Source organism: Rattus rattus, chromosome 13, assembly GCF_011064425.1.
Source record: "Rattus rattus isolate New Zealand chromosome 13, Rrattus_CSIRO_v1, whole genome shotgun sequence".
In the NCBI taxonomy this organism is placed as follows: Eukaryota; Metazoa; Chordata; class Mammalia; order Rodentia; family Muridae; genus Rattus; species Rattus rattus.
The window spans coordinates 42,765,926-42,785,486 of NC_046166.1; the positions used below are offsets into that span (position 1 = coordinate 42,765,926).

The 19,561-nt window shown below is 43.8% G+C and overlaps 1 protein-coding gene across 1 annotated transcript in view; it reads right to left on the minus strand.

Annotated features, from left to right (window-relative positions):
* The window catches only part of Mtnr1a (melatonin receptor 1A), a 19,226-nt gene extending 1,246 nt beyond the window's left edge, over positions 1-17,980 (minus strand). Inside the window, exons 1-2 of the mRNA XM_032919339.1 lie at positions 17,583-17,980; positions 1-131 (exon numbers count right to left, since the gene is read on the minus strand). The exon at positions 1-131 is cut by the window's left edge and continues 1,246 nt beyond it. Coding sequence (XP_032775230.1) covers positions 1-131; positions 17,583-17,775 — 324 coding nt within the window. The 5' untranslated portion in view covers positions 17,776-17,980. The remainder of the gene's footprint in view (positions 132-17,582) is intronic.
* Positions 17,981-19,561: the final 1,581 nt, after the last annotated feature.

The window sequence follows — 19,561 nt, forward strand, 5'->3', positions numbered from 1 at the left end:
GAAGGCACTAACTTGACAATGCAGATATCCCAGGTTCCATCCATTGTTAAGTATAGACGTCAGTGCCAAGGGAAACGGGTAAATAGCCACCACGAGGTCTGCCACAGCTAAACTCACCACAAATATATTCCCTGAGAGAGAAAGATGCAGAAAACACAGGTTAACACCAGTATGGCACACTCTGCATCATTGAGCATATGCTAGAGAAAGGGAGGTTAGAAAGATAGCCAGGGCAACTTGCCATGCAAGCTTGAACACTGGAGATTGGATTCTCCTTACCCATTCAAAAGCACCATGGGCTTGGATGCCTGCCTGTAGTCCCAGTGCAAGTGAGGTGTAGACATGGGAAGCCCAGAGCAAACAAGCTAGCCAGTGGCAAGCTCTGAGTTCTATTGAGAGAGTCTGTCTCAATGAATAAGTTGTACAGTGACTAAAGAATACCCAGTATCAAGCCCTACCCTCACATTCATGAACACACATGAGCATACACCCATACAAGTGTGCAAGTCTGTATGTTCATACAGCATACACTTCCATGTGCTAAAGGAAGAGAGGGAAGGAGGGGGAAAGAGGGAGAGAGACAAAGCAAGAGAGAAAGAACTATTTCTACAACTTGCATGACCCAAAACCATAGATATCAAGAAATAATAAATTAAATAAATGCCACCAAGAAGTGCAAACACTGCCTTTGTTCAGTCAGATCCATTTTAAGAATTTCTGTGTCTCCAAAACATTCCATATCTCAAAACATTGAATTTTAGACTAGTTTCCCTTCTTTTAAAAAGTCTCAAGGTCATCAAACTTTCGTGACTTCCTTTGGGATGGCACGTGAGAAGTGTGACATCGCCCTATCTCTCACGTCAGCCTCAGATGGCTTCCTTAAATTCAAGGGCTTTGATCTCTTTAGTTCTTCAAAGGCCCTCTAGCTTCTGAGGTTGGAGGCTATTCTACCTTTGTCCCAAGAGGGAAGGGCGCCACCCTCAGTTTCTGGATTTGAATGCTGGCATCATCCCTCACTGGCTATGAAACTCGACCCAGTCGTTTCACTTTGTCCAGTTTCCATTTCCTCTTCTGTGATACCGAGGTGCGTGATAGTGTCTCCCTCCTAGAGTCAAGGGAGCCTTAGGTGACGCCGTTTATGCCAAGCACTGTACACTGTCTCCAACTCATATAAAAGTCGGCCATTTCCGGCAGAATGAGAGATAGGACTTCTCCTGTATTTATGAATAGCTTAAGATGAGAGCATTAAATCCCACATATTCCCAATAAGTGTAATCATCTGCACTGATGTCATAACTGGACTCATTTTCAGTGTATAAAAAAGAACTCTAGCTGAATTTACGAGACGTTCACCTTTATACTCTTTCCTTTTGAGGATTTTTATAAAGGCTTCATTTTTAATATCCCTTCTTTTTTAAATGCCTCCTCAATCCAGTTTTGAAATTTTGATTAATTTTTTCCCAAGCCCATCCAAAGCAGACACATCCACATCCTTTTCTTATTTGCCCAACCAGAGATGAGAAGCCCCCTCTTTGAAGAGGTCAGAATTATTTTATTCATACTGCCGTGAATTTTAAATAGGTTAAAATACATTCCATTTGATAAGAGCTTCACAGATGCATATGAAGGGTTCTGGGGTGCTGTGTAGGGACAGACAGGAAAAAGAACTGTAACAAAATCAAGAGCAAGTTTGATGTCTGTCTGTAAGAGTGGATAGAATATTAACCTATGTGGAATGGCACAGGGTTGAGGCTAGAGGGCATGACCTCATAGGCTCAGGTGGAAAAGGCTTGACCCATGAGCACAAGGACCCAACTCTGAATCCCCCGTGCCCATGCGGAGAATGAGGCACGGTAGCTCACACCTGTAATCGATGTAACAGAAACAGAGGTAGGGGGGCACTGGAGCGCATTGATCGTCCATTCACTCCAGCCCACAGATTAGCTCTGGGTCAGGAGAAACCCTGCTTCAAAAACTAAGGAGGAAACACTGGGAGAAGACCCTCAGCACCAACCTTTGGCCTCCACAAGAGAGAACATACATGCATACTCCGAACATACATGCACACTCTGAACACAGGTGCACACTCCGAACACACGTGCACATACTCACACATGTATACCATACTCACCTCCAACCCCCCCCCCCCAGAAGAATAAATGTTTTTAAAATGTCAACGGTTGTGACTAACGGATATAGTGCTCCTACCTAGTAGTGTCCTGGAAAGAAGGAAGGAAGGAAGGAAGGAAGGAAGGAAGGAAGGAAGGAAGGAAGGAAGGAGGGAGGGAGGGAGGGAGGAGGGAGGAGGGAGGGAGGAGGAGGGAGGGAGAAGGCAGGCAGGCAGGCAGGCAAGAAGGAAAGACAGAAGGAAGGAAGGACGGAAGCTCCTTCCCTGAATCCCCTAAAAACACAAACATCCCAGAAGGAAGAGACAAAGCTACCTGACAGACACATCTACATAAAATCTCTGGCTTATTTCCCCCTCCCCAAACATTTGTATTTCCCAAACATTAATTGAAATTAATTCAAGAATTAATGATTTAATCAATGCAATTAGTTGAATAATAATAAGGCATAATGGCTGTAAATGACAAGAAAGATCAAAGCCACCAAAAAAAAAAAAAAAATCCAAGCAACTGTGACAAGGTCTGTGGTTTGAATTTTAAGCTCTTTAAAAGTAAATCTATACGAAGCCATTTACCACATGACACTCTGGGTTAAATGCACTTTTCTGGTGCTACCTCAGTGTGCAGCTGAACACCACACATAACACGTCATTTTGCACTATTAAATACTTTGCGCTAAAATGCACCGACTCCAGAATTCAGGTATTTCGCTTATAATTTAAAATTACCTGCGGAGAAAAATAATTTACCATTAACCCCTTAGTTGCAACTCTATCACCAGCTTTTTAAGGACTGACTTTTAAAGAATCTGGGGAGACAGAACAGCAACTAAGGTGACTGCTTTAGAAACAGGAGGACCTGAGCTAATAACCCCCAGACCAGGTCAAATGCCAGGCACGGACAACTACACACACACACACGCACACTCCCAGTGCTAGAGGGGTGGAGCTCTGGGTTCACTGGAAGACGGTGTCTCAAACACTACGGCGGCCAATGCTTTCCTGTGGCCAACACACACACACACACACACACACTCGTGTTATACATGCATACATATACGTACACCTATGCATACACCACACACACTCGTGTTATACATGCATGCATATACATACACCTATGCATACATATGCACACACATGCTAAACACACAAAAAACATATGCACATATGCACACAAACAGTCACACAAAGAAATCTCTTTAGTGGTGATTTTTCTGAAAGCTTTCCATGTGTTTCTCACATCGTGAGCACTTTGCATTAATTGGAATTAATGAAAACAGGACTTTGAATCAAAGCTGATTGTGTTTTAGTTGCCAGAGGAAATAATATAATTTGCATGGCCAAACTCGAGCAAAAGTCGCTGTGCACGATGCTTGAGATACAGGCACGAGGAGCAAGCACACGGTCTCTGTAAGTACAGTCTAACATGGAGAAAACCTAGGTGTACAAACAACCGTCAAAAATCTGCCCTTGGAAAAGGAGAGGCAAAGATACCCCTCCTTCCCCCTCCTAACTGGGCCCAGGCTCGGGTCTCCTCCCCTTGTTACTCCTGGGATTACTGGGGTAGCAAAGACTTTGTTCTGACTTTAACAAAAGTGAATGGTGTTTCCTGACAGAATGCCTTGTCCACCACGATGAAATTTCTCACAGCATGGTTCAAACTAAGGGATTTGTTGTTCAATAATGGAACCGTGCTCCTGGAATTCACTGAACCTATTATGTTTCCTGTCTTAGAATATTGGTTTCAAAGGTTCATTTTAAAACCAACTGCATCACCCCATGTTCCATATCCCGGGATGGGATTCCTGTGTCACAGTGTCATTAACCTCATACCAAAGATTCACTGCTCATCAAATCAAGAATGGATGTTTTAGTTTTTCCTTTCACAACCACCCTAGAGACTCCTTACCAACTGCCTGCTTCCTGTCCTTGCAACTTTAGGTTCCTTTGGCTTAGCAAGCTGTCAACCTGCAGCCCACAGGCCATATGCACCCGACATACCAACCTGACCCAACACCTGAAGAGATCACCAAGCACATCGTGCTGTAATGGCAAAGCCCAGGGAGCCTGGATAGGTTAAATCTTAGTTCTGAGGAAGACTTCAGCAGATGAGCCATGGTTAAACTGGAAATACAAACTGACACTTATATACTTCAGGTTCTTCGTTTCAGTGAGTCAATGGCTGAGTGTAGGGGGGTGGTACTATTACTGCAATTGGTCTTAATTATTAAGAGGGAAGACGGGTCGTTGTTATACAATAATACTCATAAAGTATACCTTAAAGGCAAGAAAGCCCTAGGAAGTTTTAGCACTCCTAGATCCTGCAAATAAATCCAATAGAAAGCTAAAATAGCCCAAATCAGGTAGAAATATCAATTTCCCAGAGATTTAGAAGTAAATATATGAGCCACCCGAACAGGTAAGGGACCACAGTGTGTGGAGGGAAGAGAAAAATGGGGGGGGGATAGCACTCAAAACTATTCATAATGATCACGTGACCAACTGTGGAGATGAGCACTAAAATAATTATGACCATTTCTCGTTTACCACGTTGTGATGCCACTGGCCGTTGTTTTCTCTTCCCTTAGGATATTGGCCTGCCATCCAGTTTGCAGTAGAAGTGAAGCTTGTATCTCAGTAAACTGTAGGGTGTAAATGACGACCGTGATTCGACTGGAAAAATAATGAAGCTCACATAAAGATGGATTAGAATGTGACTGTGGTAGGGGAAGAGAGTTCCTATGCTCCAGTTTTCAGTGACATTTTGTCAGGCGTCATTTCGGTATCTTCTTTAATAGGAAGTTACTTTTTGACTAAAATAAGTATCTACCTGTCAAAGCACCATGAGGGGAATCTACTGTTTTGATGCTGCTAGTCACTTGAGGCAAATTCAAACAATGTTTCCAGAATTCTCTTCCCCATACAGTCTTGGATCAGCATGAGTCACAAAAGTTTTTTTACTTGACACAGAAGAGGTGTTCACTGTACTTTTCATGCTTGGGACTTTGAAGTGGTTCGTAGACACTGATGTAGTTCCGCTATGAAGTCAGCTGGATGAGACTTTAAGAATATCCTGTCACGGACCACATTTTTTTTCCAACTTTATTAAATTGGGTATTTCTTATTTACATTTCAAATGTTATTCCCTTTCCCGGTTTCCAGGCCAACATCCCCAAACCCCTCCCCTTCCCCTTCTATATGGTTGTTCCCTTCCCCATCCTCCCCCCATTACCGCCCTCCCTCTAAGAATCCCGTTCACTGGGGGTTCAGTCTTGGCAGGACCAAGGGCTTCCCCTTCCACTGGTGCTCTTACTAGGATATTCATTGCTACCTATGAGGTTGGAGCCCAGGGTCAGTCCATGTATAGTCTTTGGGTAGTGGCTTAGTTCCTAGAAGCTCTGGTTGGTTGGCATTGTTGTTCATATGGGGTCTCAAGCCCCTTCAGCTCTTTCAGTCCTTTCTCTGATACGGGCCAGATTTTTAATGGTTCGTTAATCACTTTGTTGCTTAAGAGAAATCTGTCCCATGCAAACCTCATTCTGGTTTGCCTTTGGATAACCGCTTCTGTATCACGTGGTGAAGTCATCATGCTGACACAGCCATTGTGGCCTGGACTTTAGGCTTTTGCCCTTAAAGTTGTCACATTAACCCTTTCACCATGACAACCTGTACATCGCTGTAATATGAAGAGAGCTGGTTTTCTCCCATGTGCTCTTTTCAAAACGTTGGCTGCAGAAGCTCAGCGGTAAGCTCCGTCTGACTAAGCCTTGCCAGGGTTGCTGCTAGTGCCCATCTCAGATCCTCTTTGTCAAGAGGCCCTGTTTCTCTCTGAAATATCTGAGACCCATATGATCCCTATAGGCTCGCAATGGTTTGGTTCCCCAGAGATGGCCCTCGGTGACCGATGGCTGATAGAGGGAGACACAAGCCTTACATCAAGCAAGGTCAGAGCTGTGAATGGGTTTATGCACAGAGGCTTGGAGCTGTAGATTAAGCTAGGCCCAGGCTTTACCCGAGATCCCATCCTTGCTAACTCTCTTCCTTGCCGTGTGTTGCTTTCTTGGCCATCTTAGGGAACCCCTGTCAAACCCCACCTTAACCACGACAGATCAGCTCTCAGACTTAAGTTTATGTAACACCTCTTTAATAAGGAAGATCTGTCAGGCTCTCGCCAGCCCCGATATCATTTGATTTCCCGATGCGTGTTTTGGAAAAGACAGCCAACTTATCCTAAGTTAGCAGGCTGCCATCTCATATATACCTCTCTCTGATGGAAAAAAATCCCTTAATGCTATCCGCTCTGACTTTCAAGGAACATTTATGTGCTTTAAGAACCCCTCAAGGCTTCCCTACTTGAGAGAGGACGAAGCAGCTGACCACGCAGAATCACTAAGCTTTCTTAGGTGGGATGCTCTCTGATAGAGAAACTGTGGGTGAAGTTTAGTTGGGGGCTCTGATGATGAGCTAAGGGTTGGTATGAGTGCTCGATTCTTCTAACTTAGCCAACTTTGCTGGTTATGATTGGACCAAGGGGAGAGATTAGAATGGTCGTGACTCTCTCTATCAGGATGGAGAGGAACAGCCTCAGTGAGCCACCAGCCTTGTCATTCAGTTTATGACAATGTTCAAGAACTTGAGACGGCCCCGCAGTTCTGTGATGACTTCAGGTGGTTCTCTAAGAAAGCCACCGGCTTCCTGGTGGAAAATGAGAAACTTCTTACTTTAGTCGCTCACATAAACTAATCAAACTTAGTAGGGAGAAAGATAGAGTCGAAATGATTCTTGGCATTGATCTCTGCTCCTTTCCTCCTCTCTGGGTGTGGCCACGCCCCCTGCAAAGCAACTCAGAAGCGCACACGCTCACACAGAAGCAGTGCCCCTCTCAAACAGTGTAGTCCAGGATTCTGCCTGTGGCTCTCATGAACACTGAGCCCAGCCTAGATGCAATCTGCATCCCAAGTATAGAAACGAGTTTCCACCTGGATTCACAGCCTAGCGTTCTCCGTTATCCGCTCATCTTAACTCTGGTAATTCAGAGTTCCCAGAGCCTCCAGTGCCTTGCCCTGTCGTAAACCGAGATGAAAGTGGCACTGGTGGGGACCAAGCAAGTGTATGAACTGCACTTTGCCTTGGGTGAATACTCGGTTCTCACTTCTGTTCCCTTTGATGGGAACCATGTGTTCTGTTTTGCAGGATGTCTTGTCTGAAACCCAGGTCTGCTGAGGCTGATGATCCCACAGTAATGGGCATACCTCCACTATCTTAAACGCTACTCCTGCTGCTGCCAACCGGCCTTTTCACCTAAATGCTCAAGCAAAGCTGGCCTCGGCACAGCCTCCTTCCTTCCAGTCCATTTCTAATCTACTTTCTACCCATATCGGGACGCTACCCACTCTCCACATACTATGTGAACTTCTCTTTAGCACTCGGTGTTGCCTAACACACTGCTTATATGCTAACCTGTCCTTGGAAAACAGGGTTTGTGTACGCTGTCCACATCATAGCCTTCATGTAATATCACATTTGTATGCTGCACTGTATCCGTCTGAGAATTTCGCTATCCTCCTGCCTCCGTGGCGTCCAGATTTTCCGTCTCTTTCGCGGTGTCCCGGTCTCCCCATCCGATGTCTGCTGATGTAGAGAAAGTTAGAGAGTGTCTCACTTGCCATATGACTATAACACACATACAACAAAATAGACTGAGAAACAGTCAATCCCTTTAAAATAAAGCAAAGTGCACACCCTCCTGGTACACTCTAGATCTCAGTGGCCGTTAAATCCTCCTGTGTAATTTCTGCACTTGGCTACACTTCTCTCAGAAAGACAGTTTGGAGGGAATATAAAATATTGACATTATGTTTCAGCCTTTTTTCCTTTAGAGGATAACAAATTACTGAGATCTGCCTATTATTCCCATTCAAGAATTGGGTTGAACGTTTTGAAACAAAAAGGTAATATTTCAACCACACTAACAAAGTATGATGGAAACAGCATTAACTCCATAAAAGGCGGTGGTCTTTGGGTCCTTATCTTCTTCTCCCTAATCTTGAATCTTTTAGTAAAAAAGACCAGGTTAAAAAAAGAAATTAATTATACTAAATAATAGCTCTAAGTTGCTAAATCCCAAACAGAATCATCCTCATAATTTACAGGAAGAAAAATTATGATGCCTATTTACATATTAAAATTAAATCAAGGCTAGGGCATGGAAGATAAAAAAAACTAGCAATAAAACAGTGTGAAGTAAGATTTCCATAGAAGGGGCTTTTAAGAGACTGCAGAGATGGATGGCTCAGTGGCAAAAATGCTTATTGCTCTTGCAGAAGACCTGAGCTCAGTCTGAAGAACCCACCTAGCAGTCAACAGCTACCTGCAACTCCCGCTCCAAGGGATCAACACTGTCTTCTGGCCTCTTTGAGCCAAGAAATTGTTCTGCTGTGTTAACATGTTTTGATTCCTATATCTTTATTTATGCTTTGTTCTTATATATCTATTAAATAAAATATTTTCAGTGATTGCATAAAGACGGAAACTATGCAAATTGAAGAGACAGCTTGTGATGAATGGACTTCACGTTACACACTGTGTATCTGTCTCCATTTACCCAAAGATAGGCCCTTGCTTTGTGATTAAAAACTTCCCAAAGCCCTTTTTCTGGTATTTGGAGATACACAGCACACAACCTCTGTTCCTAATCACGTACATGGAGCTAGCAGACCAGACCGTCTTTCGGTTCTTTGTCACTCAGGCCCCATTGATCAACCCGTACCACCCCTCTCTCTAAGGCACTTGTCCTGTGCCTGGCTTAGTTCACTTAAAATCACAAATAATATAATGATTTCAATTTCACCTTACTTTAATCTGAAAATAAAGTGAGCAAATCTTTAGGGTACCTGAGAGTCAGATCTTTGAAAGTAGGTGTCAATTTTTTTTTTTTAAGAATTTAAAGATGTGGGCTGGAGAGTGGCTCAGTGGTTAAGAGCACTGACTCCTCTTGCTGAGGTCCTGAGTTCAATTCCCAGTAACTACATGGTGACTCACAATTGTCTACAAAAGGACCCGATGCCCTCTTCTGGTGTGTCTGAAGACAGTGACAGTGTACAGTGTCATTACATACATATAATAAACCTTTTAAAGAAGAATTTAAAGATGTTCTATGATTCTTTGTATTCATTGCTATGTGTTTATAGTTATCTGTGAGACGTGTGCACATGTATGTCCATTTTTCCTGTGTGCGGAAGCCACAGAAGGACATCGGGTCCTCTGTCACTCCCTCCCTTATTCCTTGAGACAGGGTCACTCACTGAGCCTGTACATCACTGTTTCAGCTGGGCTGACTGGATAGCAAGCTCCTAAAGTCTGCCTGTCCCTACTTCCCAATGTTTGAGTTGCATGTGTGGCCATGTCCAAGAATTACGTCAGCATTAGGAGATTTGAACTCACGTCCTCACGCGTGTGCAGTGAGTGCCCTGACTCACCGAGCTCTCTCTTCTCTAGGTGCTGTGCTTTACACAAATTTAGAACAGAGCCTTTACTCTGACGCACTGTCAAGTGTTTAACGGTCAACCATATTCTAGCTTGCGCTGTAGGAATACAATGAATATTTATCCAAATGAATATTCAATTCAATCAACACCCAGACAGCTCAATATCAAGGCAGGTAAGCATCCTTCCCAGCCGTGCGTGTTAGCAACTCCAATTACCTGGAATAATTCGACTACTATTCAGCACTCTTTCCTGTCCCTTCCTTTGAGGGTAATCCCTTCAATTTGATTGTCATAAATGTGCATCTCCCTGGGGGAGGGTGTGTTTGAAATCTCAACCATAAAAATTTAAAAGCTTATCTTGTCTGCAAAACTATTAAACTTCACTGAAAGTTTCTAAGACGCCAGTTCTCTCTTGTGAGTCAACTTGTTTGGCCAACCTATTTGAGAGGTGAGAAAAATGTGGGTACCAATCGGAGAGCTGCCTTTGCAGAGTGGAGTAGACAAAATGCACATGCACCAATCTACGTTTAAGGAGTGTGCACTGAGTGCATCTTTGATGGTCTAGAAAGCCTAAGAGAGCGTGTGTGTTTCTGTTTCAGAGGGCAGGGTCTCTCTGCCAGCCTGACATTCTACACACAGGGAAGGAAGAAAGATCAACACAGTTAGTCTTTTTAAATCAGTGTTTGCCTATGCATCCCTTTGACTCATATCTCATTACTTATAAATAAGTATTGAGAGATGCACAAGTTTTCTCACTCAGCCGGCAATTCAGTAGGTGATACGGTGTTCTGTAAATCTGCAACTTAAAAATTGAGTTGGACTGAACCTGAACAGACTTTATGTTCTTCCACTCTTTCCCTTAAAGTAAAAGATAGTGATCACACAGAATCCTTTGGAGAGTTTCCTAGGTGTTTTTTAAAACAGAATTAATGACAAATCTTTATTTTAAATAGTCTTATAGATTATATACTTGAGTTATATAGTTAGAAATTCATTTACACATTCTGTTCATAGATAGATAGATAGATAGATAGATAGATAGATAGATAGATAGATAGATAGAGAAGGGGCTTGGACACTTGAGTACAGGTACCTGTGTAGGCCAACAGAGGGATTCAAATCCGCTGGACCTGGAGTTACAGGTGGTTGTGAGCCACATGGGTATTTGGAATTGAACTTAGATCCTCTGCAAGACTTACATGCTCTTAACTGAGGGGCTACCTGTCCAGGCTCTCACATTCTGGAACATTTGGTTGCACATGTTCATATACATATATAAGGATTATAATAGATATATAATACATTTTAATACTAAACAATTGGTATATGAGATATCTGCATCACTGTAGCCGTCTCCATTCCTGCTCTTAATCCCGTAACTCCTCCATCATCATCATCTCAAGTTACCCTTCCCTTCTTGCCTAACCAGGAGCTCCCAGTGTTAACTGAGGGGCAGAGATACACACAAGCAACCACAGCATTAACCAGTCACAGAATTGGTTATCGTGGCAGGTGTTATCATGACACAGGGGAGCGCAGGGGCACATAGAGCCTGTTCCACATTGAAGGATGACGGAAGTCCCTTTAAAGAAGATTTCAATGTGCAAGATGTTTAACAAACAATATATAAGGAACATAGGCTTCCTATGAGCCAGAATTTGCAGAAGTCTCCACAGACATATGAGCTATGAGGGTATGGAAACATTAGGAGGAGAAACCTGGCAGGAAGAAGCATGCTACTGAGTTACAAGACTGTAGGGATATGTTATCTATGCCCCCTTGCTATACACTAACTTCTTTGTTCCTTTTTGCAAGGAAGTGATCCTGCTACTCTGATGATCTTCCCAAAACATGGGTCAAAGTGACCACAGACTGGGATCTTTGAAACCATAAGCCACAATGACTCTTCCCACATAAGTAAAAACTTGAACTGGTAATTTGTCATAGCAAAACCAAACGTAACTGACATAGTTCCCAACCCTTCTATTCCTGGTTGGTTTTGCTTTTTGCTACTGTGTATTTTCTATTTGTTTTCAGATAGAACACTTAAAAGTTAAATCAACATTAAAAAAATAAAGACAAACTAAATTGAACTAATCATCGAGTGCATTATAGACAAACTGTAATACTGTTATGTATGTAAAGTAAAAAATAGCAGGTAAATACACAGCCATGTGGGGAAGACCACTGGGAGGCGGATTCTAGCTTTGTCTTCCTAGGTTGTGCTGTGAGAGACTAGTATTAGCCCTAATGACTAGATGGAGGACCTGTGTGCTTCATCCCTGAGAGAAACTACACACAAAGGTAGTCATGAGACTCAACTTGGATCCTCTGACTTTAATTCCTGTTTTTTTTTGGGGGGGGTTGTGTTTGTTTGTTTGTTTGTTTGTTTGTTTTGCTTTGTCCCGTGCTGAGTTGTCTGTGTTCTACAATAAGGAAAACTGTTTCCTTGGCTGTGAATTTGGGCTCTACATTTTCTCGGCTGCCTGGAGAGACTGTGCTGCAGACGAATGATCTGTGGGCGAGTGCTTTGAAAACTGCAGGCTGTGCTATGCGTTTAGTTACCGAGTGTTAGAGGCCAGATTTGCTACATGGGAAAATAAGTGGAAACCAGACCAAAATACGCTATTCTGTGAAAAGCATGACAAAAATGCAATTTTATTAGTTTCTCGTTCTAATTTTCTCAAGCTTGGAAATGTCTTTTAACACAGATTATTCTATATGGTTTTTAAAATTCCCAAAGTGTTGGACTGGAAAACTAATTCATATCATTGTTGGCATTGGTCAGATATATATTATATGTAATAAATTATTTGATTCTAGGCAGAAATAATCAATCAACAATGACCACCAGTTTTTGTTAAACCAATTACAGGTCACGGCAAGAATAAAGTTTTACCCCAAGTTTAGATTAGTGATATATTGAGAAACTGGCTCCGCCTGCTGCTTTCAGTTCATCCCAGAAGCTGGATTTGTTTTTACTAATATTCTGATTCTTTTATAATTGGTGCCCACCACAACTTTCACGGTGAGAAAATACAAGACGCAAAATCCATTTTTGCGAAAAACACTTCTGAAAGCGTAAGATGATTTAAACTTTTTTCCCGGATTATCTGTTATTTTTAAATAAATTTCTCTTCAGTTTTTTCCCCCAATTATCTGGTGTGTGTGTATTGTATTTTGATGTCTGGTGTTGTTTTCAAAGATCTCCCAGAGCACTGGTGTTGGAATCACTAGTAACCCATGTGACCAGCCAGTCTTATGACCCTAACGCAGGCACACTGAGTCAATGCGGCAGAAAACAACACCTCATTCTTTAGTTGGTGAATTCTTCTAATGGGTAGCGTGCTGGTTTTCATTATCCTTGGCATACAGCTGAGGGCCATGTGCTACTACATAAACTTCAACTCTGCCGTTTTCTTCTCGAACATTGTCATAAACTGAAAGACAAAGCTGGCCACCGACAGAGGCTGTCCTCTCCAGTGAACGCACCCTGATAGAGAGTCACGACACTTCTATTCTCTCCCCTTGGCCCAACCAAAACCAGCAAAGTTGGCGAAGTCAGGAGAATTGGTCCCTCATATCCACCCTTAGCTCATCATCAGAGACCCCAACTGATGCTACTAAAGCTTGCCCATAGTTTCTCTACCAGAGAGCATCCACTGAAGAAAGCTTAGTGACCCTCTGTGGTCAGCTTCTCTCAAGTAGGGAAAGACCGAGGAATTTTAAAAGCACATAAATGTTCCTTGAAAGGCAGAGCAGGTAGCATTAAGGGGTCATTTGTTTTTTCAGCAGAGAGGGGGGATCTGAGATGGCAGCCTGCTAACTTATGATAAGTTGGCTGTCTTTACCAAAGACACACATCAGGGAATCAAAGGACATCAGAACTGGGGAAGAGGCTGACAGATCTTCCTCACAGAAGAGATATTATCTATAACCTCATTGCACAGGCTCTGGGCCCCTGGCTTCAGCAAGTCCCACTCTTCCCGATGTTACCCGACACCACCATCCTCATTAGGATCTATGACTGAAGAGAAATCCATGCTCCTGTACAGCTCTCCTTTGGTAACCACACCGATTTGTTCCATGGACCCTGTGGTGCCCAACTCCACAGATGCTCAGGTTCCTTACATCAAGTGGCAGGATATCTGCTAGAAACTCGACACATCTGCCTGTGCACTTTAAATCATCTCCGGGCTATTTATGCTGTCTAATACAGAGCAGATGCTGAGTGAGAAGACAGCAGGACATGCGCCTGCCATCGCAGCTACTCTGTGGAGGGAAGCCCACTAGTTCAAGACCAGCTCCGAAAATTAAAGCAAAAACTGTGAATGCTCCATAACGCTCCTTCTACTGTCCTGTTCATGGAGTAGATACGGAAACCACACACGTTCACCGTCTTTGATCCTCAACTGCTTCGTCTTGGGGTTCAGGATTCTGAGAGACGTAGAGCTCATATTATATGCTTTCACACTGTCCCTGACATGACGTCCACTCCCCACTCCGTCTCATTCACGTCGACTCTCAAGGGAGCTTGGGATGTAGAGTAAGATGGGTGGTTTCCAAAGGCTTACTGAGGGCACAGAACGGGGCCAGCTATGTATGCAGCTAGAGAGTCACTCCGGGGGCGGAGCAACATTCCCTTCAATTACAGCTGTTTTACTTGCCCCGCTATACATTCAAATTTAACACTAATACTGATGGTACGGGTCTCCCGTAGAGGGACACAAGTCATAACGAGCAAGGAGGTCGCTGCTCTCCAGTGTTTTCAGAACTCAGCAGGGGCATCTATCTGCCTCTGCAGCGAGCACCACAAAAGCACGTACTTGTTCAGTTTTCCAGGAGTTCATCTGTGATGGTGTCTGCCATGGTGTGGGTGTGATGTCTCCTGACGGCAGCAACCTTTCCCCTAACTTGTTGCTTATAATCATGAGCACTGAGACCCTAGTATGGAATCTGTGTAGAATTCTGAATTTTCTATAAATGCCAGCAGGCTATGCAGTCTAACACACTGTCCGCACCCACCCTTAGTTTATATCCTACACAGCTGGCATCGACAGATAACTGAATTTTGAATAGGCAGGACATCATTTTAGGAAAAGTTTGAATTAGGGATAACGTACACAGAGAAAACTACAACTCTGCTTTTTAGAAAGCCAAAACCAAAAGAAAGCAGATGATGGTAATGGTGATGGTGGTGGTGGTGGTGGTGGTGGTGGTGGTGGTGGTGGTGGTGGTGGTGGTGGTGATGGTGATGATGATGGTGGTGATGGTATTGGTGATGGTGATGGTGGTGGTGCTGATGGTGATGGTGATGGTGATGGTGGTGGTGCTGATGGTGATGGTGATGGTGGTGGTGATGACTAAATGCCTATTTAGTGTTACTTTCTCCATCCTTTTCAAAGTATTTTCATTTGCATCAGTTCATTTGATACTTGCAACAATTACAGCAAAGCTCTGTGTGGGGCAAGAGTGTAGGTTTTATCCCTGTCTGACAGATGTGGAAAGGGAGATTGTGTCACAACTGATTTCCTGGATTGCAGTACATACAGTGAGAATCTTGTACCCACTTTAGATGTATCATTTCTCATTAGCAAAATTTGGACGGGAGCAGAGCAGACAGTCTGTCAACCTTTCATGTCTGCTGGGTTGCTTGAAGGCAGTGCATGTTGTGATTGGCCAGCCCCACAGGTAGTAAAATATCAGAGATTTCTTCCCGGAGACATTAAAGACAAACACAGTCTCTTGAGAAAAGAAAGAGGGAGAAAATAATTCTGCAATGACACCAGACTTCCGAAGGAAAGAACTGCTTCAGAATTCAGATGTGCTAGCCTCCTTACTTTTTCCTCTCTGTTTCTCAACTTTCCCCTTTTCAAAAAGATTTATATGTTTTTATTTTTATTTGTATGAGTGTTTGCTTCTATGTGGGTATGTGTACTACACGCATGCCTGGTACCCATGGATGTCAGAGAGTCTGTAGGATCTCCTGGAATTGGAGATACCAATGGATGTGAGCTTCCATCAGAGTGCTGAGAACCGAACCTGGGTCCTCTGCAAGAGCGGCCACTGGGCCACTGGTCTAGGTTGCTGTTTCTCTCTCTCTCTCTCTCTCTCTCTCTCTCACACACACACACACACACACACACACACACACACCATTTTTAAAACCAACAAAATCAATTGAACAAATACATAAATTGAGCAATTGTTAAGACATTTATTTTGAGACAGGGTCTCTTATGTAACCCCAGTTTGCCTGGAACTCAATATGTAGACCAGGCTGGCCTCAGACTCGTAGAGACCCAGCTGCCTTTGCCTCCCAAGTACTGAGATTAAAGGTTTACACCGGACATCTCTAAGACTTTTCATAGGCATCCAATAATATGTCATCAGCCATCTCTAGCTATGTTCCAAATCACTATTTGTTCTCTAACAAAGCCTCAAATGGCTTGAACTCAGGGATGGTGTGCTTGAGCAAACAGTCTGGTTATGTAAATATGATGCTGTGAAGTTTTGCACATTAAAACCCGTGAAGGGTCTTCTGTACAGTGAGGTACAGTAATAGGAATACTGTATATGGACTCCACTCAAGAAGTTACTTAGCCCATAATGTCCCATGTAGTAGGACAGTTGTAGTGTTTTTCCTAGTCACCAGGAAGATGAACACCTTTTATAGGAAACCAATGGAGCACGTTGGGTGAGCTCCTGGCAGAAACTCCAAGAATTAGATCCACCCACTGCTGAGCCTTCAAGACTCTGAGTCCCACTGTGTCCTCTGGAAAGTGGTTGATTCTGACCCCTGACCTTGGACTCACACTAATGGGCTTTTTGTGTGGGTGCTCAGAGCCCCATGCAATCCGTGGAAAGGGACTCCTACTTCTCAGAGCTATAAACTATTCACGTATTACAGTGGTGGAGATCAAACCTAGGGCTTTATCAATGCTACGTAAACACTACCTCCAAGCTACTGAATTCTAAGGACAGAATTCTAGTTCTAGCCAATCATCCACGAAAGGAAGTCATCCCATTTTTCCAAGCCAAACTGAATTCATACTATTAGACATCTTCAAACTAATTCTTAAACTTTGCACAGCCTGAAGCGTTGCTGGAGCGAGGGCAAAGGGGAGACACGCTCTGCCAGGTTTTTAGTTTCACCGACCACCTGGTTTAGGATAGAAACACCGTTTGGGGCAACTATTTAAGTAAACGGCTTCCTCTCTACCCTTCTACCAAACATTTACTTCCAAACAAGGAACAGAAATCCAAGCAACCTGACACTATTTGAAGGTGTGGGAAAGCTCATGAAGAAACCACCAGGCTGTTCTTATGCAGGTTAACTAGGTCAGCTCATTGCTCGAGGGATCCCCCAAGTATAACTCAAACACAGAATTAACTCTAGTCCCAAATTATATGCAAATGCATTTCTCGCTACAACTTCCTTTTTGTTGTTTTAAATGCAGACTTGACTCGAGCAAAAGCACGTCCCAGCCTCCTTAGCATCTTCCCATACCACCTTGCAACTTGGTGTCTTAGCTGAAAACTCTATCTGTCAACAAAGCACAAACAACACCTCTGTCATCTGGGCAGCGTGTGCATCTTCTCATACTTTAGAGAGAAGTTGGGAAAACGGATTAGTATGCAAATCCAAACAACTGACGAGATCTAATTTGAAAAGGCATCCTGAGAATATTTACTCAACAGGGACCCTATCTAATGAACCACCGAATCGTAAAACTAGAGTAAAAAGATAGTGCTGAAGGGAACAGAGTTTTACATCCCTAAGGACTGAAGACTTGTGGATGATCTCCGACAAGGCATCTTATAGAGGGACAGGGTCAAGAGAAGGTAGCCTTTATTCTTTAGAGAGGAAATTATCCGAAGTCCCGTTTCTCAGAAACTGACTTTCTGAAGTTTTCTCAGTGTCCCGCAAGGGGGTTAGCGCTGGGAGAGGTGCCGGGAGCTCCTACCTGCGTTCCTGAGCTTCTTGTTGCGATACACAGACAGGATGACCAGCAGGTTGCCCAGGATGTCCACCACGATGGTAAAGATGAGAATGAAGGCCAGTATAGAGGCCAGCCACGACGGCCGCGATCTCCCTTCCTCCCCGCCGCCTGGAGCCTGCTGAGAGGCGTTGAGAAGCTCGCTGACATTGCCCTTCATGGTCCCCTGGGTGCCTCACCGCAGCACAGCCAGGGCCACCATCCTGTTGCCCCGCGCCCTCAAGTGCCCAGCTCTGCTCGCGCCCTCTCCGCCACTTTTTATGGCTGGGGACAGCCCTCCCGCGCCTACTTTGCATCCTTATGGCTGCTTCGCGGTCCTGCCCCTCACCCCGCTCCAGCCCCTCCCGGTGGCAGGACACCCTCTCTGCACTTGGCCACTGCTGCCTGCTGACACCTGCTGTCCACTGCCCCGCAACTTGGACCCAGTGGTCCCACAGCGCGTGCACACTGTGCCCTCGTGTGGCGATATTCGGTGAGACAGGCGGAGACGTCAAGTGCAGGGGAAACTTGCACCCTGGAAGAACATGGTTCACCGACTTGAATCCTAGGACTGAACTAGATCAGGCTACTAAATGCCCTGGATTACTTATCGGCAAAACGAGGATGAAATAGAATCTAAGTCATCAACGTTCATAGTTACTAGTGTGTAAAGATAAAATAATAATGATATTAAAACGTACCTTTTCTGTCTGGCATAACACGATTTAAAGGCTGTGCTGGATGCGTCTGGCAATTAAATGAAACAAAAGGTAAATATTTGCAGATGACAGGTGTATATGTTCTTTTGAGACTATCAGTGAAAACAGGAACTCTAGATAATAAGAGCAGACGTAGAACCACAATGTAAGATTTCTGGGAAGTGGATTAGCCAGCTCTCTACAGAATGGAACAAAACCCCAAAACTTTCTTTGATACAGGGAAGGATTTAAGACAAACTAAAAGGTATATGGTGTTCTCATATTGAACACTTAAATTTCCTAAACATTTCTTCCAGAGTCCCTTTGAAAGAGTGGAGAAAAAAATGGAGAAAAGGCATTTTAAGAAGATAAATACCAGAAAAGTGTGACTTATAATATTAAATAAGTATCAAAATTAAACAATGAGATACAGCAGCTTGTGTTGCAGCTCTGGAGGCTGAGGCAGGAGAATCAACACCACTTTGGGGACAGTTTGAACTGCATGGTTAACCAGTGTTGCTGTATAAAATACTGTCTCAACACATCATATTAAGTTTGCATACGCTGGGCCCAGGGAGTGGCACTATTAGAAGGTGTGGCCTTGTTGGAGGAAGTGTGTCACTGTGGGGGTGGGCTTGGAGACCCTTCTTCTAGCTGCCTGAGGATGCTCAGTCTGTTCCTGGCTTCCTTCTGGTGAAGATGTAGAACTCTCAGCTCCTCCTGCACCATGCCTGCCTGGATGCTGCCATGCTCCCACCTTGACGATAATGGACTGAACCTGTAAGCCAGCTCCAATTAAATGTTGTCCTTTATAAAACTTGCCTTGATCATGGTGTCTGTTCACAGCAATAAGACCCTAACTAAGACATCGTCCTTAGTGTTGAATAAACTGGATCTGGCAGCTCAGTCTTGTAACCCCAGTATCCAAGAGTGAAGGCAAAGAATCAGAAGTTCAAGGCCATCCTCAGATTTTCAGGACCAACCTGGGATGTGTGAGATTCCATCTACACAAAAACATAAAACTAGACTTAAGAAGGCTAACACTTTAAATTAGCAATGAGGGAAAGAGATGACGGAAGCCAAGATAGATTTAAGGAAATGTGGGTAAATGAGTCTAGAACCTTGGGGTGAGGAAGGGCTCCCTGAGTGAGCATGGACAGGAAGCAGGACTGAAAATTATCACGAGCATAGAAAGAACAGTAACAGTTGTCACTGACTGACCTAGGGCTTTCTGCACAGCCCCGGGAGAGCTATGTCACGTGGACTGTC